This window comes from Ovis aries, chromosome 15, assembly GCF_016772045.2.
Source record: "Ovis aries strain OAR_USU_Benz2616 breed Rambouillet chromosome 15, ARS-UI_Ramb_v3.0, whole genome shotgun sequence".
In the NCBI taxonomy this organism is placed as follows: domain Eukaryota; kingdom Metazoa; phylum Chordata; class Mammalia; order Artiodactyla; family Bovidae; genus Ovis; species Ovis aries.
Window position 1 is genome coordinate 20,266,446 of NC_056068.1, and position 22,800 is coordinate 20,289,245.

Sequence of the window (22,800 nt, forward strand, 5' to 3'; positions counted from 1 at the left end):
GTTGTTTGAAGTCCCTGAGGACACAATATTTTTTCACCTTTATCCTAGGGTCTAGAACAGTACCTGCAATAAAACTTAGATGGCCTGACTAGCATTTATATTATTTGTAACATCTCTCTCTGTAGACAAACTTTTTCCCTTTTCTTAACTAAGCTCTTGAGCTCTTTGTGATTCAGTATCTCGAATTAGCTTTTCTCCTCTCTAATCATTCACTGTACCTTCAAGCAGTGTTTCTCTATGTTCATGTATTTTGATGATTATCTGCTTCCCAGTCATCTCATTCTTGGGCAAAGATATAAAACGATCCTTTCTTCTGAAAATTTTAGACAGTAACAATTAGTTCCTGTGATCTGGCAGAGACTGGGTATTTTTTTAAGCATCCATTTTACTTGTTCAGAGTAATGGGCTATGCCACTAGTACAGGTGTTTAGCTAGTTTATTCACTCCTCATGGCAGATCAAGAGGCTGTAAGAAGTTTTAAATTTAATTTCAAGTTACTGTAATCTAAAAATTAAACCTAGAGAAAAATACTAGCATTTAAATCTTAAATGTCTCCCAAATATACATCTTCTATTGTCACATGAAGTCAATCTCCAGAGAACATATTTACTTTGCCTTAACAAATTAAATAGGTAGAAAAACACTTTGATCTACAAATGTATGTGCACTCTGACAGTGCACAACGAGAAAGCATTCCATAAATTAAGAAACAATATGCATCTACTACCACCCTGTACATATTTCTTTGGGACTTGGAAACAAAATTTTCCAAATTACGCCCCAGAGCCTTCTGCCAATTCTATCACACACCCAGTACTATGTAGGACTGAAGTTTATGAAATTCCACCCCTCCCTTTTAATAACAAACAAGTGATACAAATGAAGGATTTATATTTACAGGTGGCTTAGGAACAGAGTAGACTCACACTTAGGGTAGAAAGCACAAAATTCAAGAGTACTCTTCCTTTCATCAGGAAACTTAGCTTATGAGATATCCTTGTAACCAGAATAGATATTAAAGAAGTTAACATTTTACTCAGCTTTATTGTTAAATTTTTTTCTTTGTATTGAAATAAACAGTTTGCAGATACTTCTTCTCAAGTCATTAAAACATGACCAGGTAAAAAAGATTAACACTACCATAATTTGGATTAAGATACATAATATTTTTAGTTTCAACAGACAAAATATGCCACTGGTTCGAGGATACATTAGATCCTTTCAATTCAATGCCATTCCATGAAAAGCCAAAAAACCACTAAACTAAGATAATTTATTGAACTCAATGTTTTTAGTAGATTAAGCTTCTTCTTTAGAAGCAAAAATCATCTTTGCATTTCTTTAACATTTAGGTCTTTACTGCTCAGAATGAATCATTTTTTTTTTTCTGGACTAAGGTCATGTGTATATTTTTAATCTTTTTGAAATGGTGCTTAAACTTACATAGAGCGAACCTCCATGAACTTTGAGGAGGCAAAGATACTCATGGGAAATGAGAGAAATGAGAATATTTATTGACTTTATAAGTACTGATGTCTTGTAGTATCTGGATCTAGACATCCTGGGATGTTTGGATATGTCTGGAATCAATTAGATACTCTGGTCAGAAGGGCTCAAATTTAGACAAGAAGATCTCATACATCAATTGAACTGAGTTGACGGTTCTTTGCTATGAGAACTCAGACAATATGTATCTGATTCTAGGACCACAGTGTACATGTAATATCTAAGAAAAACAAAGACTTTATGTCTAAAACATAATTGTTTGGTAAACAGTAAGATCAGAAAAATATTAAAGAAATAAAGCCCTCCTTTTCTAGAGAGACTGACCACACGGCCTATGACTAAAAGCTCAAAGTTCCAACCAACATTAATTACATTTTACAAACTTTCCAATGTTAAGCAGAAATTGGGCTCATTAGCTAAAACAAGTCTACAAAGGGCAATATTGCCCTGGTGGGACTGTTAACTCTGAAGGATTATGTTTTATTTAACAGACAGCATGGACTTCATACATATCCATAATCAGTGCCTTTAAAACCAAATAACTTTAAAAGTTAGCAGCAGTTTCTGCAAGTACAAAAATACACATTTATTACATAACATATGGTAGTAAAATTTGTCAAGATATATTATACAAACTCAAAGCATTTTAGATAAAGCATTGGTCTAATATATTATAGATTGATGGAGTATAATAAAATGACATGTAGTCTATCTTCAAATCGTACAATATAATACTTTACAGCAATATTAATTATTCACATTAAATGTTACAGGAGTATCTAAGGGAACACAGAGAATAGGAATGGTTATGGAAGAACCTCAGCATCTTTTATGCTTCAAACTGAGTAGATGGTTTCCTAATCACCAATATGAAAGAAAAAAGGATACAACTATTATTTTGTTAAGCAGAGAAGCAATTTTTTCTGGAAAGACACTCCAAGCCATAAGAGCTTCATTCACATCTTGCGGTTCTGCAGTAGTATGCCCTAAGGGTGAGGGGAATCCCTGTTGCCTTTATATATCATACCACAAAAGATGCATATGGACACTGAGGAGTCTAAATATAGGAGTGGTTAGTTAAAAGGTCAAATCTACTTCACATCTGTGACTGAGATGGCCAGTGTCATAAAGGAGCTCTTTTGAGAGACTTCTAAAAGTTAATTACAATGCTTAGAACAAACAGGGCCATGTCCCCTAGAGGTAGGTAGCACCTAAAGCTAATACTGAAAGGATTTCTCTCTTACAGAAAACATTATTTTTTTTTATATAAGTGAAAAATGCAACCTTTAGGACAACACTGAGAAAATATTTGACATGAAAGTTTCAGGGTGGCTGAGGAAAATAATTTGAAATAAGCAAGTATTGTCGGGGGAAGGTCCATCTGATATTGAACAATGGGCTCTAAGCAACTTCTTATAAGTATTTAAAATAAAGGAAGATGCACATCCATTTCTGATTCTATTGCATCACACTGGCTGGCAAGGCTTAATAACCCAAGGAAATAAGCCAGGAGATGTACTGGTGTAATCTTTAAGGCAAGAGAGAGGAGATATGTCCATCGATATGCAATAAATCAATGGGGGTATAAACTGCAAACTATTGGAACAAAAAAGATGTAAAAACTTCTGGAGGTAAGATAATCCCGGGCCAATGACTGTCGAAAAGAAGCCCCGAGAGCCACTCTGATGGCTCCTCCACTCTGTGACGCTTTATAACCTGCCAACCTCAAAACTGTTCTCTCAACTGACAAATGACCATCAGTAAAGGGATGACTTATCAGGATTTTTTTCTGGCAGACTAAGGGGTAAGGAATAGAGGAGCAAAGAGGAGCCATGCTTTGATCACACATTTGCAACAGCAACTGGGTAAGAGAAAGGACTGCTCTGATAGTCTTTCCCTCCGCACTAAGACAGTAAATACAGTGGGAAGGTCGTCTTATGTTGGAACATGTTGGAAAATGTTCTGAGCTCAGGCACCTTGAAAGGACACTGAAATGAGCAGTCGTCTCCTTCTTCCTCCTCACAGCAGTGTGCAGTGGAGCCTCTGTGGAGCACAAAATACTGATGGAAAAACTCAACCAATACAAATAAACAAAACAAACCAAACCACCTACAATATCACGGTACTCATGGCTTTCAAATCACTTCAGTTTTTTCCTCTCTGGCTGCCACCAATGGGCTGATACCTGAAATGATGCTGTGAAGGTATGTGACATAATATAAAATGTCACAGAAATGGCCACTGGTTTGGATTTGGGGAAAAGTTTCACATAATTTTCTTCATTATCAGATGTGTTACCTCTTTAGCTTTGACTAGCGGCATTATTTTGGCCTACTTATTAAAAACATTCCACGGAATGTGAATGGTTTCTCTGCAGCCTTCCCTCTCTCTCCACACTTCCCGTTCTTCGCTTCTTATCTCCTGGCTTCCTCAGGAACTAATCTCATCATAAACAGCACGCTTCCTCTACAGAAAAGATGCTTTCTCTAGCTGTCTGCTCATAGCTCTTAAAATGCATGACAGGATCCACCCATGCTTTAATATGGAAAAGCCTCCCAAACACTGAGGTCACAGAATTTTTCAGTCTAAACTTTTGGACAAATAGTCTCAAGAAAGAGAATTCGTTTGTTGTCCTAAGTATTAGCAATGATTATCTTTATGCTACCCATCCCAGGTATTTTATACAAAGGGGTCATAGTAATTGTTGTATCATTATCAGCCTGTTTCTATTCTTGTAGACATCAGGTTCTCATGGTGGTTACATGTCTTTGGCCAAATGTCTATCCTCAGCATCACACACCACGGGTGGCCCTGAGTCTGGGCTGGATGCATCATCCACAGTCAAAGAGCCGGGGGAGGATCTTCTCTGGGGCAGCATACCAGGAGAGCACTGCCCGCTATCCTCTCCTTCCGCGGGTGACTTCGTACAAAGCCCAAGTCTGTCTTCCACGAGGCTGAATGGAGAGCTACAGTACTTCTCTGAGTCCTGGCTAGGGTGGGAACTGTACCAGCGGGCCATCTGCACAGCTCCCAGTCCTTCAGCTGCCCTTTGGGGCACGTCTTTCTGCCTCTCTTGCAGTGCGATGGCTTCTGGAACACCAGAAGCATGTGCAGGAGGATCCATGGGTCCTTTTAGAGAACCCACTTTATTTTCCTCTGGTCTGGGTGCCCTTGCTTTCTTTTTGAGAGACCAGTTTTTCAAACTGGCTACACCACTCTTCAACCATGTGCTGGGGTGAAGAGTTACAGAATGCATGTGTGAATGCCACTCTACGCTGTCCTTTTTTGTATAAGCCAGGTGGCCACTGGCCTGCCCTGATGAGGGACCAGGAATTCCAGAAATGAGGCCAGAACTGCTAAAGTCAGAAGAAAGCTCTGCCTGTTTTCTTTGAAAAGTACAATCTATTGGAGAGGATGTTTCAGTGGGTGTAAACACAGAGTGTTCAGAAATCTGAGAAAAAGCACTGTCTTGGGAGCTCACTGATGAACCAGATGGGGAAGTGCCTGGGGAGGACAAGCTGGAATAGCTAGTCCTTGAGCAAAGGTTTAAACTTGGGGGTAAAACCTTCTCCGTGTTTTGGTTTGTGGCACTACTCTTGCCCACCTCAATCCCCATGACCAAACTCTGATTAATAAGCTTTTGGCCCTCCATTTGTAAAGACTTGTGCCGTTTGAGATAATCTTCCTCTCCATGCAAGAGACTGGCTTCGTAGCTGGCTTTCTGCTGCTTCTTTGGATAAATCCCCCTGAGATAGGTCAGTCTGCAGTGCTGGTCATCAATGCTGGGCTCTGAGCAGCGCCGTTGTCTCCTTGAACTCTTGAGGGCGTCTGCAGTGTGTGGCGGGGAGTATTCGGATGCATCCATGTCAAAGGGCTGGCTCCTGGGATGATCACAGGAGGTCATGTGACTGTAAGATGCCATGGAAATGGCTACTGGCTTGGATTTAGGAAAAAGTTTTACATGACTTCCTTCATTATCAGACAAGCTTTTCTTCTTAACATTTTTACTAGCGGCATTTTTCTTGCTATCAATGCCTGTGACTAAACTCTTTTTAAAACATGTCTTACCCCCTTCCTGAAGGGGTTGATTCTGATTCAGATGGCTTTCATCTTTTTTTGAGAGAATGGCATCACAGCTGGACTTGCGTAGCTTTTTCTGATAAAACTCCCTGAGATAGGAAAGCTTTGAATCGAGATAGTCGATGCTGGGCTCCGAGCAGCGGCGGTGTCGCCTCAGGCCTTTTGGAGCATCTGCGGCAGCTGTGGACAGGTGGCTGGGTGTGCTCGTGCCAGAGGGGGCCTGGGCGTGTGGGACCTTGGTGTACACTGCAGTGTCCACTGGCTTGGATTCCAGGGGCTGTCCCATTTGAATGTCTTCATCTTTAGAATGGTCTAAGTCAAAGTCACTTAGGGTTAAAAGGCCTTCCACCTCAGGCTGGTCGAGGTCATAGTCACTGAGGGTTAACACGGAGTCCATGCTTCTGCTACCCTGACCAAGTTTCTTTACCAAGTCACTACACGGGGCGTCAACATCCTCATTCAGCTCATTTTCCAAGCTGTCATAGGAGGAGTCATTCAGTTGGAAGCAAGAGATATCTGTCCAAAAAGCAAACCATGATTAACATTTTTACTTAACACAAATGCATGCTGCCTTAAAAATAATAAAAAAACCCCAACTATGATGATGTTTGGTATAATTCTGTTTTGAAGTGTAGATTGTTCAAATTTTCACTCTAAGGAAAGAAAGAATCTTCCATAATCTCCCCAGATGTAAGTGCAGAATTAAAAATAAACTGTTGAGGTATATGAGATATACCTCAGTTCCTGAAGAAATAAGCTTTCTTTATATAAGATTTCCTCAATGAGGAGATGGTCATACTACCAAGAAACAGTTAAAAATATAAAGAAATTAGTGCCAGATATATCCAGGTTTGGATTAAGACTCTGTCTTTTAAACGGATCTGCTCGTGTATACATGTAATTAACTCTAATCTCAGAGAAACCATTTACTAGTCCTATCAATTTCTCTTTGACAAAGTGCTTTACTATATATTACTTTATCTTTACTACAACCACAACAGTTAGATATGATGGTTATCCATATTTGTAGATGAAGATATTGATGTTCAGTGGCATAGAAGAATTGGCCAAAGACAACATAACTAGTAATTGGTGTTACAAGAATTCATAATTTGGAATATTGAGTGTCTTTACTCCCCACACACCCCAGCCTGCCCCATGATGTTACTTGTTTTTAATGTGTTTAGCAGTGCATGAGAATTCTCGAGAGCCTCAGGGACCTCTAAGAGGAAGGTGAGGAGAAAAAACAGGGCTGTCTCTATTGCCTCTGGGCCTTCTACTCCAGTTTCAACCAGAGCAGTTGTGTTATACATATTGGGGCTCCTTGTAAAGTTTATTTTTAAAAAGGTTAAAAACATCACACTATATAATGCTGCCACTAACAATCTGGGACCTTGTCTTATACACTTCTTAACCCTACCACAGTGTTAACATACCCTGACCTTCTAAGGAAGGAGCAGAATCCTAGACCCACTGACCGAGGTGAGAGGCCCTCTTCACCTGAGCTGCTGTGGGCTCCAGGATAACCACTGTCCCAGCTGATTTTCACAGACGTGTGTCTGTTTCCCACAAAAAACAATCCAGTTATTCACAATACCTGAGGCATTCTCTCTAGAATCACATCTCACTGAAACCTCTCCCAAGAGGGAAGTGATTTCTTCTCCAAATATCCGACAGCAGTTTTCAATAAGAAACTGTATAAGCAGAGAAACCTGTGCAAAAAAGGGACAAAAATGAGCTGCAAACTTCTCATACAGCCTGTCTGTAAATCATATTTCATATATGAATCCTAATTCTAACAAAAAATGCCAAAGAATCCCGAGAAAAATTCAGGTTTGCTTTATACTACAGTTTCCCCTAAAAAACTATGATACTTTCAAGAGTAGTTTGAGCATAGAAATTAATTTTAATCAGTAGACTAGTTATAACTTGTGGCCTTGGCTTAATACTAACATTTTTATACCAACTGTCTTGTCTTTAAAATTAGAGTAATTTTAAGTATTCTCTATAGGGCACTTGGGATGAGGAAACACACTTTCTCATTAAAATTCATGAAGTGTCATTAGATGAAGACTTATAAAATGTATTTCTTATGCAAAAGGCAGGTGTCATGAGCTGGGAAGTTGGTAGGTATCCTCTGTGGTTCTCTGTGAGGAGGAGAGACAGCTGGAGAAAAAACTTGCACTTTGCCTGACTAGTCTCTTCCTATGCATTTCTTTCCCTTAGCCTTGCTAACTGGAGGTGCTTCGGGAAGACGTAAAGATTTTACTAGGAAGCTTTGTGCCTCCATAAGATATACAGAAATCTTTACATAGTTTTTTTTGCCCCAATAGCTGAAGCAAAGCCCCAACTCCCGTACTTATAATCAGGCAATTCAGGAGTGTGTGATTTCAAGTAACTATTAGGTTGGGGCAAAAGTAATTGCGGTTTTGCACTGTTGAACTCTGCTGTTTGATGTTGGAATACATTCCTAAATAAATGTGGTTATGGTATACATCATTTTAATGTGAAATTTTTGCTTTATGTTTTTGGCAAATGACACTACTTTCTGTGTATATTTATTTTAGACTATGGAAATGAAGTTAGACAAAAAGCAAATTTGAGCAATTTTCTTATTTGAGTTCAAAATGGGTCATAAAGCAGCGGAGACAACTCACAACATCAACAGTGTATTTGGCCCAGAAACTGCTAATAAATAGTGCAGTGCTATTTGTTTTTGCAAAGGAGACAAGAGCCTTGCAGACGAGGAGCTTTCTGGCCAGCCATCACAAGTTGACAGTGACCAACTGAGAGTAAACATCGAAGCTGATCCTCTTACAACTAAATGAGGAGTTGCCAAAGAACTTATTTGAAGCAAACTGGAAAGGTGAAAAAACTCACTAAGTGGGTGCCTCATGAACTGATTGAAAATTTAAAAAACTGTCGTTTTGAAGTGTCGTCTTCTCTTATTCTATGCAACAACAATGAACCATTTCTCAATCGGACTGTGACATGTGATCAAAAGTGGATTTTATATGACAACTGGTTACGACCAGCTCAGTAGCCGGACCGAGAAGAAGCTCCAAAGCACTTCCCAAAGCCAAACCTGCAGCCAAAAAAGGTCATGGTCACTGTGTGGTGGTCTGCTGCCTGTCTGAATCCTGGTGAAACCATTACATCTGAGATGAATGCTCAGCAAATTGATGAGATGTACCCAAAAGTGCAAAGTCTGCAGCTGGCACTGGTCGAAAGAAAGGGCCCAATTCTTCTCCACAACAACGCCTGACCACACATTGCACAAACAATGCTTCAAAAGTTGAATGAACTGGGCTGCAAAGTTTTGCCTCATCTGCCAGATTCACCTGACTTCTTGAAAACCAACTACCTCTTCTTCAAGCATCTTGACAACTTTTTGCAGGAAAAATGCTTCCACAACCAGGAGGAGGCAGAAAGTGTTTCCTAAGAGTTTGTCGAATTCCAAAGCATAGATTTTTATGCTACAGAAATCGACAAACTTATTACTCATTGGCAACAATGTGTTGATTGTAATGGTGCCTATTTTGATTAATAAAGATGTCTTTGAGCCTAGTTATAACGATTTAACATTCACAGTCCAAAACTGCATTTGCACCAACTTAAATAATGTATGAACTGGGTATTAGCAACATCTCCATTCATTAGATGAGGAAACTGTGGATCTATGTAACTAATTTTGCCCAAGATTGTACATCTAGCAAGTGTTAGGCCTGAGAATTCAACCTTGACCTGTCTAATTCTAAAGTCCTTATTTATTTAATCTTTAATTGGAGGATAATAACTTTACAATATAGTGATGCTTCTGCTTCTGCCGTACATCAACATGAATTTGCCACAGGTATACATACGGCCCCTCCCTTTTGAAACCCACTCCCACCTCCCTCCCATCCCACTCCTCTAGGCTGTCACGGGGCACTGGCTCTGGCTTCCCTGCATCATAGAGCAACCCTCCTAAATAGACAGGTGGCTGTCTATTTTACACACGGTAATGTATATGTTCCAGTGTGACTCTCTCCAACCATCCCACCCTCTCCTTTCCCCCGCTGTGTCTAAAAGTCTGTTCTTTCCATGCGTCTCCTGTGCTGTCTTGCAAGTAAGATCAGCAGTGCTATCTTTCTAGATTCCATATATATGCACTAATATACGACATTTGTCTTTCTGACTTCCTTCACTCTGTATAATAGGCTCTAGGTTGATCTACCTCATTAGAACTGAAAAGTCCTTATTTATTTTTAAAATCATATCAACTGTTTTCATATCACTCTATGGTTTCAGTCAGTCATAGTTGTTTTCCCTCCTTAGAAAAGAGAAGCAATCCAACTGCTATCACTTTTTTGCTCAAGAAATTACCTTTTTTATCGTCTACCAGGATAGAATAAAACACTCAATGAATTCAGATTTACAATGATAGGTACTTAGTACATACAGTACTTATTTTCTTAAGTATTTTCACTTAAGAAAATATGTATCTTTCAGAATTCATACCCCGAATTTTAGGTTCAAAATGGGGAGTTGGTCCCCCAGAGCAGAAACAGGAAAAACTTCATTACCTTTTTTGTAAATTCGTTTTCTAGTTCTGGGCTAGAGGAAGCAGGAGGCCAAAGAATGCTTGGGGCGATGCACACTGCTAAATTAAATGCGGTCATCTGATTGGATGAAGAATGTTGCTCAATGTTGTGTAATAACCCAAAAAGATACCTTAGGAGAAGAACATTGGCTCTCGGAAGCTGGTCTAATAGCCTGAAGACAGAAACACGCACTCTGTAAGCAAACATTTCACAGGAAACCTGTACTGACAGGCAGTCCTCACTTCCGCAGTTCAGACGTGCAGGAATGTCTGCTAACACGGCACATGTGAAGGGAGGACTGCCTGTGAAGAGGAGATAGCGGGAGCACTGCAGATTTGTTACTTATTTTGCAATCCAATGAAAATGTAAAAGAACGCAAAAAAAAAATTCATAAAAAGATGCTGTCTGAAATACTTACCTGAAACTGTTACAAAGTATCTTAAGCAAACCCTATAACATTCCAGAATATTCTCAACCAAAACCCCCCCAAAAGCTTTCTAATGAAATTAAACAGTTGCATTTAATATGTAACTCCTTTACTTACTTACTAATATGTAGCTCCTTTACTTCCAAGAAGCAACAGAGGATTCTGTCTCTTGGTAAAAACCTAAACCTCGGCCATGAGACTCCCAGGTCCATTCTGAAAGCTCACACTCTGCTCCGGCAGCTCTCAAGGTCAATTTTGCCCTGCATCTTTCTATCTCAGAGATATCACTGTCACATATAATGCAAGCTTATTATATTTTTTCTACCATTCCTATTTTGTAATTGATAAAGGATTTCAAATGATCGTTCACTTAAGATGATTTTTTACTGTCAAACAGAAAGCAGATACAAATGTTGATAGTCATGGTGGTTGGTTTTTTCCAACAATAATCTGTAACCTGGGGGAGAAAACTGGGTGCTTGGACTCCTGTTGCATAACAATAGAAAGGCGTTTCTTCAGCACTATGGACTGACAATGAGAACAGTTTTGAAGGGACAAATGATGAAAGATACCAAAACGAATCAAAGGATTCCTGGATGTATTCAATGGAAAGTAAGGTACTGTTATCATACATTGGGGTATCTGGGTCATAGGGGTTAGTTATTTGACTCTGTAAACTGTAGATTACTGATAGCAGTGCACTTAACACTTGCCTGTAGACTCAAAAATCTTATCTAGTAGAGAGATAAATGGTTTATTTGCACATACAGTGCCCCACTCACCCCGCCCCATGCCCTAGCAGTGAAAGTCAGTTTTGCATCTATTTATAAATTCATTTCAGCATTTCTGATTTAATTATGTAAGTTGTGATAGTTTGAAATCTCTTTTGACTTTGCAGTAATATCTTACTAGTTCTCTAATTAATGTTTTAAATAAAACCTCTCAGGTGTGCTCATTTTGTATTTGTATGAGAGATATAAGTCTAACCCTCTTTAAAACATCTTTTCTTTTTTTATACTTTACAATATTGTATTGGTTTTGCCATACATTGACATGAATCTGCCACAGGTATACATATGTTCCCCATCCTGAACCTCCCTCCCACCTCCCTCCCCATCCCATCCCTCTGGGTCATCCCAGTGCACCAGCCCCGAGCACCCTGTATCATGCATAGAACCTGGACTGGCGATTCGTTTCACATATGATAATATACAAAAGCATCATCTTTTTAACCATTTGTAGAATATAAAGTTTTAGACAATGAGCAACAAAATACAGGATCTGACGTTCACTGCCCCTGAATGATTTCCACCAAAACAGACACAATTCTGTTACGTGGCTTTGATTCTGGTGTCTTCAACAGTTAAGACTATATTCTTCTATTGTTAACAGGTGTCTATCAATAGCAGTGTGTAGATAATGACTTGTATTTGAGAGCTGCTCAATAAAAACTGCACTAAACAAGCATATGCAAATAAATGATTTTAGGATTCATGGGTTTTCACAGAACCGGAAGTATGCTTTTTGTTAATGGACTCTTCTTTCCTATACTCCTATAAGGGGTTGCGGTGGCGAGACCTGCCAGCAACTTCTCTTTGAATTGAGTATAAACGATGCATTCTTTGTGATCAGACTGAGACTTTGCAACTCCCTTCTTCCTTGACACTTTTCAACAAGTTAACTGTCCCTCTGAAGCATTCCCACATATTCTGAAGGTATCTCTTTACTAGCACCGATTATACTACTTTGTAACTCTTGGTTTTATCTATCTGTTATACTAGACTGTGAGACCCTTGAGGGGGAAGGAATTTTCTCTCTATGAATTCAGTTGCTAAATGAAGTATATAAGGAATAGTCTGGTTAAACTAAGGTGTAAATTATAGATTGAGTCTACTGTATTAACTCTTGGTCCAATGGGTTTCAGCTCGTATCAGATTGAGATGTACAGAATGTATAAAGTGGTCAAGTATTCCATGTTAATAGGATTAGGGAAAACCAATAATAAAAGTTACAGTAGCTAGCATAAATCTATATTTAAACGGGTCCCCACGGATATGATTTTGATAGTGATTATGGCTCAGTGGGTGAAGAATCCAACTGCAGTGAAGCAGACACAGAAGACATGGGTTCAATCTCTGGGTCGGGAATATCCTCTGGAGGAGGAAAGGGCAACCCACTCCAGTATTCTTGCTTGGGAAATCCCATGGACAGAGGTGCCTGGCAGGCTACAGTCCAAAGGGTTGCAAAGAATCAGACACGGCTGAGTGACTAAACACAGCAAGCACAAGCACACGACCCTCCTACACAAGCTTACAAAATATAAGCTTTTTAAAAATCATTTTTGAGAAAGGACCAAATCAGAATAATTACCTTTGAACTGCATTTATTTTCTCTTCATCATTTCCTTGATCCATTACACAGACCCAGTGATCATAGAGATCTGATGAAAAAATACTTCCTGGAATATTTCGTAGAAAATCCTTATATAGAGGGGAAAAATAAATATTTTAAATTGTTATTCTCAGGTTAAATATGTATTAGAGACATTAGAAAGAAGACACTTTATTGAAAAGTACAGTTAAGTTCTCTCTTCTTTGGACTACATGGAGCTCGGTGCCAACCCCTCAATGATGTGCACCCATAGAAACATATGCTTTGATATTTTTCTAACAAAAACCAGAGGGAAACTGGAGTCTGGACTATAGTGGTAAAGATACAGGACAACCTGCTTAGGCTGAAATCTCCTGTTTGTGTACATTTTAGTAAACTAGTATAACATGGCGGGGTTTGGCAAACCTAAATCCTTTTTATTTCATTAGTTAAAAGAAATGTATGAAGACATTTGTGAGATTCATAATATAGTAATCAGTCATCCAACCATTCAAGAAATATTTATGCATATGTGCTAGGTACTGTTTGAGGTGGTAGGGATAGAGTAGTGAATAAAACCAAATCCCTGTCATATTAGGACTTCATATTCCAGTGGCATTGGTGAATAATTTCATGCAGAGATGCTTAGAGCTGCTCCTTGTGCTCCCCCTAGAAGGGCTTTCATATATGAGGAGGAGAAAGCATTCCAGACTGTGGCTAGGCTCTGGAAGCATGAGGCAGCACCCCACACATAATGTACATTAAATAACATGCCTCTGGTACAGTATCCTTTCTGGTCTTCGAGACTCTTATACCAAGACCGCTGGTGGGGTTGGGTGTGATGAGTCTAGACTATGACACAAGTAGGAGACACTCAACAGTTTCCAGTTTGACATATGTTAATACAAAGTTTAAAAATAAAGAATTCTGGTCCTGGCCCTATGTTTCCTTTTTGTTCTAGGCCAATCTCTTTGTTGCTTTTGGCACTGGTTGACTATCTGCTTACAAGTTCCTACCTACAACATAACATGACATGCTTGACTATCTGCTTATAAGTTCCTGCCTACAATGCGGAGACAGGTGAAAACCTGCAACTGAATAATTTTAATTCTTGTTGGAAAATCAAATCAGCAACTTTACCTTTGTACCTTAAAAAGGGAATGCACAACTTGTTACTTATATGTCATGTTTTTACTGCTATTATGGAAGCTGTGACTCCTAAGTGTTGCAGTTAGCCAACTAGGTGAACATCTTCTCTACTTCTCAGCTTCTTCATGGCAGAATCAGACCCTCACCTTCTACTTCATACACCTTAATGCCAAGCACATTCCCAGACAGGCATGCGTGCGTGCTCATCCTCAGTCTCTCAGTGATGTTTGACTCTTTGCGACCCCATGGACTACAGCCTGCCAGGCTCCTCTGACCTTGGGATTTCCCAGGCAAGAATACTGCAGTGGGTTGTCATTTCCTTCTCCAAGGGATCTTTCCAACCCAGAGAGTGAACCTGTATCTCCTGTGTTGGCAGACCACTGAGCCACCTGGGAATCCCCAGTCCCAAACACAGTAGAGGTCATTACTGAACTGTGGCTATTTGTCATCTGGTCAAATACTAGTGGAGGACAAGGAAAGGTCAATTAACTATATCTACAGTAATTTTGAAAACCTCTTTGAAGTCATGTCACCTATTATCATACAGTTTTTTTTTAGAGTAGTTAACAAGTAGGAAGATGACTGATACAAAGTCTTTGTTCTATTTTCTAGTAGTAATATCCATGGATATTTGTGATTCAGATGTGTCATCATAAAAATTACCTCTTTTCTGGGTCAATCTATCAAATTTTCATAATTTCAGACTAATTTTAGTGGCTGTACCTACATTAAAAGTCAGATTCAGAAGAGCAAAAATCTGTTATTTCAAAATGGGGCAGTGACAATACCTCTTTTTTAAAATCTCAGTGGAAAACACAGTTATGATCTGTCTTGAAGAAAAACATCATTAAATCTTAAAACCTACACTTGAAAGATAATAACTTGTAACATCTCAATGAACTCTCCACAGCTGGAATAACAAGTTACGAAATAACAACCACCATTGGATCTGAGAAGGGATGTGAAAGCTGGTTCTGAATTACAATCACCAGCTCTTAGCACTCAACCAAAAGTCTTTCCCCTTCCAAAAACAGAAACCAGGCCATAAGCAGAACTCCCAAATTAATTTGAGATGAGATTCCTACAGGATTAAAAATGTACTTTTCCTCAGAGGTCTGATGAATCAAAAATACAGTATCACAAGGAATTTTCTTCCAGTTATAGTTACATTTAAACAAAACCAGTGTAAGTAAAAAATAAAAGGAAAATTTAAGTACTGCTTCTAAATAGTCTTAAAAATAAGAAACAAAACAAAAGCTCAAAAACTTTTGGCAAAAAGTATCCCTTTCTTGCAACTACTTGGAAGAAATGAGAGTAAAACACAGCTACATGATTATAACACTTTAGTTAGAACTCATATAACCAGATTTTTCATTTGGATTAATTTCTGTCTTTTGCCTATTCCTCTATAAGTACTATTTCTTCACTGTGAAATACGTTTAACTGTTCTAGAATCATACTTCTTCGTAGCAGCCTCAACAATTTAGAACAAAATTTTAAGAAGTGTAGTGCTGTGATGAATAGCATAGTAAGGAAAATTTTCTAAAACATAGGCTTTAACTTCTTAAAAGATGGGAGAAAGCCTAATTTTATGACAAAAATCAAAGAAAACTTTATCTTGCATATACTTGCATGCCTGCTATGTATCTGGCTAAGCACACTATACATACCTTTATTGTACTCCAGGACTGAAAGATAATCACAAACCCTATGTAAAATAAATTAGATGACCCTAGCTCCATTCCAGTTCTTTTTTTTTTTTTGTCTTCATTTTATTTTTTATTTTCCAATTTGAAAAGTTTTACTTTATCAACATACCTATGAAACCATCATAGCAAATCAAGGTAATGAACATACAATCACCCCCAAAAGTTTAAATAATCTCCCCTCTCATGCTCAGGCAGCCACTCATCTGCTTTCTGTCACTATAGATTAATTTGTATATCCCAGAATTTTATTTTATTTTTTTAAGATTCTTTTTTATTTTTTAAAGCTGATTAACAATGCTGTTACTTCATGTGTACAACAAAATGATTCAGTTATACATATACTTTTATCTATTCATTTTCAAATTCTTTTCCCACTTAGGTTATGATTAAATATTCAGCAGCATTCCCTGTGCTATATATACAGTTGGTCCTTGTTGATTATCTATTTTATTTTATTTGTTATTTATTTTTTTAAAATTTTACTTTACAATACTGTATTGGTTTTGCCATACATTGACATGAATCTCCCACGGGTGTACATGAGTTCCCAATCCTGAACCCCCCTCCCACCCCTCTCCCCATACCATCTCTCTGGGTCATCCCAGGGCACCAGCCCCAAGAATCCTGTATCCTGTATCAAACCTAGACTGGCGATTCGTTTCTTACATGATAGTATACATGTTTCCAGTTCTTTTTTAAAAAATTATTTATTCATTTAGGCTGTGCTGGGTGTTCACTGCTGCACAGGCTTTTCTCTAGCTGTGGCAAGTAGGGGCTTCTCATTGCAGTGGCTTCTCTAGCTGTGGAGCACAGGCTCTTAGGTGCACAGGCTTCAGTGGCCGCAGCTCCCGCGCTTTGGAGCACAGGCTCAATGGTTCTGCATGGGCTTAGTAGCTCCCCAGCATATGGGATCCTCCTGGAGCAGGGATCAAACCTTTGTCTCCTGCACTGGTAGGCGGATTCTTTACCACTGAGCCACCAGGGAAGCCCCTCTCCAGTTCTTCAGAGTGACACTTTATTGTGAAACTCTATGGTGGAGTTGTTTAAGAGCAGACAAGGCCCTTTTATCAAGAGGCATCTGATTATTCACTAAGTCATAAAACATGAGTGTGTAAGCAACTGACTGGGAGGAGGGACATGCAGGAGTCTTCTTTATCATGTTTTCCTTAATTTGGTTTTACGCTCCAGGCCTGGGGATGGGGGCTGGGGCACTGTCTCTACCCCTGGCTCTGGGACATTCCAACCCTGCTCAGAGGTAGGAGCCTGATTTTGATCTGCAGAAGCTATTGCTCAGGTCAAAAGCTCTGCGAAAAGCTAGTTTTGACTCTAGATTTTCAAAAAAAGTGAGGAATTTTCATGAATGTGAGGAGGAAAACGTTTTATAAGATTAACTCAAATATGGATGTGAGTTAAGTAATCATAGGTGGAGGGGGGTGGTGTTGGGATGAGGGGAGAGGGGAGGATCTAGCTTTTTTGTCATAAGTAAGCTTATTTGCCATAGACATTTTTGCCACAAGCATTTCTGCAGCAAATAACCAAATAATGAACTGGCTGTAAGGCAGTTCTGCCATAAAAGATAAAATAACAAAAAATGAAAGAGGGATATTAAGAAGGACATAATAAAACATTAGAATAACAGAACTAAAGATTTTATTGTGAAATACAAAACACTTGAACACATTTAAAATGTGTGTAACTGCTATATTTAAAATGAATAACCAATACGGACCAACTGTATAACACAGGGAACTCTGCTCAATGTTATGTGGCAGCCTGGATGGGAGGGGAGTTTGGGGGAGAATGGACACATGTATATGAATGGCTGAGTCCCCTTGCTGTTCACCTGAAACTATCACAACATTGCTAATCTCCCATATTCCAATATAAAATAAAAAGCTAAAAAATAAAATGTGTATAGATTCATGGCAATACTGCACAATTCATATTATTAATTCAATATTATTTCGTGGGTTATACCAAAGCATTTGTTTTCCAAATCTTTCAATCATAATATTATATATATATATATACATACATACACACATATATGTATAGATTGTTGATTTGTCTCTTGTTCAGCACGGCACTTTTAAATTTTTTGCTCAAATTTCTTAGGAGAGGCATCAAGTTTCAAATACTAGGTACTAGAATATATATTTGTGCCTGAGTTTTTGTGAAAGCCCTGCACACTATTTTTTGTTCTTGGCATATTGCCATTTGTCCTTAATAAACGTTTCAGAGTTCTATGGGAAATGTGGGTTCATGCTATGTCTTCAAGGCCCTTGGTCTCTTTCAACTCCAGTGTAGTATATTTCAAAATGTGAAACCAATTCTTGGGACAAATCATTGTCATCTGTCATGATTTTTATATTGTATATGTCAAAACAAACTGTCAACCACTTATTTTATTTTTTTTTAGCAAAACTACCATAAGGCTATTATATGGTTATATGTCCAAAATGTCAGTAGCAAAAACGCTTGCAGCAAAGAAGCTTATGTGAAATACCAGATATACATGGGATCAAGGGTACCAAATGTGGTCAGGGTTTCATAAAAGAAGGACTAGATGTTGCAATCATTCCTACTCCACCTTTACTTTTAAAAGGCATTGAGGGGGGTATCGTATAACTGAATATAATTTTCAGTAGTCTCAGTGAGCAATGTTTCAGTTATTAGGCAAATGTTTGTTTATTATGGTAAAACTCTGCTTCAAAGTTTAATAAAAGTTTATTTTTGAAAAATTCGCCTTTATTAGGAAGATAGTGAGACTGTGAGAAAGTCATCTAATCAGGATGTTTATTTTGGTAAATATACTGTGTGTTATAATTGTTTTTAATTTTCATTTCATTTTTTTTTTCTTTTTTTGCATGGGGTAGCAGAAGTGAAGGTGGGGAGAGTGACATGGGATGAAAAATTTTAAAATGACTATCTGACATGCCACATCATTACAAGTGGCTTTTAAATGCCAGTGTTTCTGTGACCACTGGAGGAGAAAATGGCAACCCACTCCAGTACTCTTGCCTGGAGAATCCTGTGGACAAAGAGGAGTCTAGTGGGCTAAGTTGATGAGGTAACAAAGAGTCAGACATAACAGCACACACATGACTGTATGAAGTGTTTTTTGTTTTTTTTTTTAAACACTTTTAAGCTTCTATTTCTATCATGGTCTCCTGCAGATGGGAGTAATGTTACAATGACATAAATCAGTTGTCTTTCTCCAGAGCTATGCTGTGGGGTAGATGAAGGGAAAAACTTTCCTACCTTTAAGACAGATGCTATTACGAAAATAGATTCACAGTCTAGTTGTACTTCAGTTCCGGAATTCAGTTTTTCTTTCAGCTCTCTGCAGGATTTCACATTGGCCGACTGTCTGAAGATTCCTTTTGTGAGAGGTCCTTTCTGATTAAGAAAGAAAAGCATATCCTATGGGGAAACAAAAGAAAAAGAAAATCAAGATGGCACTTCATGCAGAACAAGAAAGGGAACATGTACTTGCCCTCTCCAGCTGCCAGAGGCTGGGGTGTACCAGGGGAAAGACCTGAAGGCCTGGGGCTAGAAGGCCTGCTAGAGGATTAAACTCTATTTCCTTTTCGGCATCTCTATTTCTTTCTCCTATTTATGCTTGCTATATTTAACATCTAAAACATTTTAAACACTTGCTTTAATGAGACTTTCTTCAGTGAACCAGCAGTCACTTCAAGGTACCTGTTAACTTGTCTCTCTCCTCCCTACCTATTCTCCCATTACTCTCCAATATGGATTCTTTTCCCCAAGTATGAAATGCTCTTCCTAAATTCATTCTCCACTTGCTTGTCTTGTTCTTTCTCTTTCGGGTATTTGCTTCTGGCTGTGTTAGGTCTTAGTTGCTGCATGCAGGCTCTTCGTTGTGGTACACGGGCTTAGCTGCCCCATGGCATGTGGGATCTTTGGTTGGTTCCCTGCCCAGGGATAGAACCCACTGTACTGGAAGGCAGATTCTTAACTACTGGTCCACCAGGGAAGTGCCCTTCCTTGTCTTTCTTTTCATGTGGCTTTATACTTTACTTCCTTTTTCTTCTTTTTTTTAAACAAATATTATGTTTTTCTTGTTTTTTAGTTGTGCTGAGTCTTCATTGTGGTACGCAGGCTTAGCTGCCCTGTGGCATGTGGGATCTTAGTTCCTGACGAGGGACTGAATCCTTGTCCCCTGCATTGGAAGGTGGATTCTTAATCACTGAACCACCAGGGAAGTCACTATTTCCTTCTTTTAAAATTAGCCTCCAAAATCATCTCCTTTAGGAAGCTTTCTCCATTCCATTCCATTCTATTCAGTCTTTTATTTCTCTTTCTGGAAACTAGCTATGACACATATTTATGGTGTGACCTTCGGTAAACTTGGGCGGGGGTTTCCCTTTAATTTGTAGACTAGGAACGATAGTAACAATGATGATGATAACTACCTTCTAAATCTGTTGTGAAGGATAAGCAATAAACTGGCTAGATTAGTACCTGGTGCTTACAGATAGATGCACAACATGGAATAAAGGGCCAGGCATCTAGCATATTGCTTGAAGGGTACTGGACACTCAATAAATATTCTGTAACACAACCCATTTACTTTATTACCTGGAAAAATACATACTCAGTGGCTTTCATTTGATCTCTTCTACATACAAAAGATAACTAAATACCAGAGGACATATCTTTATATTTAAAGACTTGGAATACAAATAAAACACAAGTTTAAAAATTGTAAGATTTAGTCTGTGTTGCTAAAGTGATTAAAGGAGACTTTCTGAACAATGCAGGGTTCAAGAAAGGCTGTGAGAAAAATGTCAGGGCTAATGTGGCTTCTCTGTCTACGGTGTAGGTTCTAATTTATCTGGGCAGGTTAATGGGGCTCTTGCCTGAAATCAGTAGGCTAGATTATCTCTCCCTATTATGTCTACCTTATGACTCTGCAGTAGCCTAATCAGATTTTTTTTCTTTGAAGGAATAATAAAGATTCTCAGCCAAAGCAATGGGTATCTATCAATTTCCCATTTTTTAGGGAAAGGTTTACCTCCCAGAGCATTCCTTTCCCAAACCTCCTTTCCTATTAGTGCTATAGGCCAAAATGAGACTTACCAAGACAGCTTTGGGCAGATTGTCATTCTCACAAATATCTGGCAGAGAAACCCCGAAGAGCTGTCCTGGGATAGGAGATGTTGGTGACACGGGCAAGTTATCCAGGTGAATGCTAGAACCCCGCCAAAAGGCCCAGTTTATGATAGATCTTCTCCTTTTAAATGTCTTCTGACCTGAATCTAAGGAAGAAGTGAGATTATTAGGAAAAATAATTTAATTCATTTAATCTTATTTCTACAGTTTTCATTTTACAGTATGTCCATTATGGCTCAATATTCTATAAGTTAAGGAAGAATCAAACATTTGGATTATTCTCCTACCTCTTCTTGGGAACATCACTGGTCTATTTAGTTGAGTTCTGGCACTAAGTCTTCAAAGGTGAAAGGAGGGATCCCTTAGTGAACTGTAACAACTTAAAGTAAAACATTTTCATACCAGCACATATCCCATTTTAAAGCTGACACTAAGCATACAAAAAGTCGAAGATTAAACTAGGCCACAGCTAAATAGTGAGACTAAGGAAGGAAGAAGGAGAAAAGGTGAGAGGAGAGGGGAAGGGGAAGGAGGAGGAGGAAAAGGGAAGCAAAAAGGAAGAACAACTAGGGGAAGAAGAGCTGTCTCTACTAAGATGTGCTCTAGAAACAACAGAGCATCATTACCTGATGCTCTACTCTGCTGAGAACAGAGACAGGAAGCCAATGTTCCACATTTCCCCACTTTTTTCCAGCAGCAAAGACTTTCCTATATCTTTTTAGTCCCGACTTTGAAAAGCATGTTTAAGGCAGCATGGATGGATATAAACATGAGTGAGACTTGCCCTTGCCACAGTAAAGTTTACAACCTAATGGGTGGAACAAGACTGGTGATAGGTGGGTGGAGGGAAAGCAAATATATTGATAAATAAAATGTCATAAGAGGAGAAGGAAGCACAAAAAACATTCAGAAAAAAAAATAAATCACATCTATCTACCCAGGTGGTGCTAGTGGAAAAGAACCTGCCTGCCAACGCAGGAGACACAAGAGACGCAGGTTCAATTCCCAGGTCGGGAAGATCCCCTGGAGGAGAAAATAGCAACCCACTCCAGTATTCTTGCCTGGAAAAGTCTATGGACAGAGGAGCCTGGCAGGCTACAGTCTTTAGGGTTGCACAGAGTCAGATATGGACTGAAGCAACTTAGCACGCACACATCTACACATTACGAGCGCAAGAGTGATCTTGGAGGCTTCTGCATTTGATGTGAATTTTGAACGAACATGATCTCAATAGGTGGAGGATCTAATTTCATGACTTGTATCTGGTAAGTACTCAATAAGTCATTCTTGGACAGTAACTGAACTGAGGAGACATTTAGGCGATAAAAGACAACATGAACAAAATAGGCAAAAGTAAGAAAGGTCAACACTGAAACATGATTTTGTGAGATCATAGTTCTAAAGCATTGTTGATGTCATCTGTATCTAACTTTAACATGAAAATTGATGGATTTACACAGAATTTGATACTTTAAAAAATGGCTCTTTGAGGTTCCTTTAGGATCTTTCTGCTGTGTGCACCTCTGGCCCTCAAAACAAACACACAAGTAACAACTATAAAGAAGAAGAGAGACAGAAAGGACCTGAGAAAATATCTGAAGAGATAATAGCTGAAAAAAATTGAAGACAAAGATAAAATATTAAAAGCAACAAGAGAAAAATGGCAAGTAACATAAAGGGAACTCCCATAAGGAGGAAATCCCAGAAAGGAAAGAACTGAATAGTGGGAGCTCTAAACATCTTTTATTTTCTGTCTAGAGAATTTCCTTTAGCATTTGATGTAAAACTGGTTTGGTGGTGCTGAGTCCTCTTAACTTTTGATTGCTGGAAAGCTTTT

At 38.7% G+C, this 22,800-nt stretch overlaps 1 protein-coding gene across 3 annotated transcripts in view; it reads right to left on the reverse strand.

Annotated features, from left to right (window-relative positions):
- Positions 1-874: 874 nt before the first annotated feature.
- Positions 875-22,800, reverse strand: part of ARHGAP20 (Rho GTPase activating protein 20) — a 210,550-nt gene continuing 188,624 nt past the window's right edge. For all 3 annotated transcript variants that reach the window (XM_012095423.5, XM_042232908.2, XM_042232910.2), the window contains 6 exons: positions 20,931-21,109; positions 19,086-19,247; positions 12,967-13,076; positions 10,152-10,341; positions 7,184-7,298; positions 875-6,102 (listed from right to left, as the gene is read on the reverse strand). In XM_012095423.5, the coding sequence (XP_011950813.1) occupies positions 4,265-6,102; positions 7,184-7,298; positions 10,152-10,341; positions 12,967-13,076; positions 19,086-19,247; positions 20,931-21,109 (2,594 nt within the window). In that variant the 3' untranslated portion in view covers positions 875-4,264. The remainder of the gene's footprint in view (positions 6,103-7,183; positions 7,299-10,151; positions 10,342-12,966; positions 13,077-19,085; positions 19,248-20,930; positions 21,110-22,800) is intronic.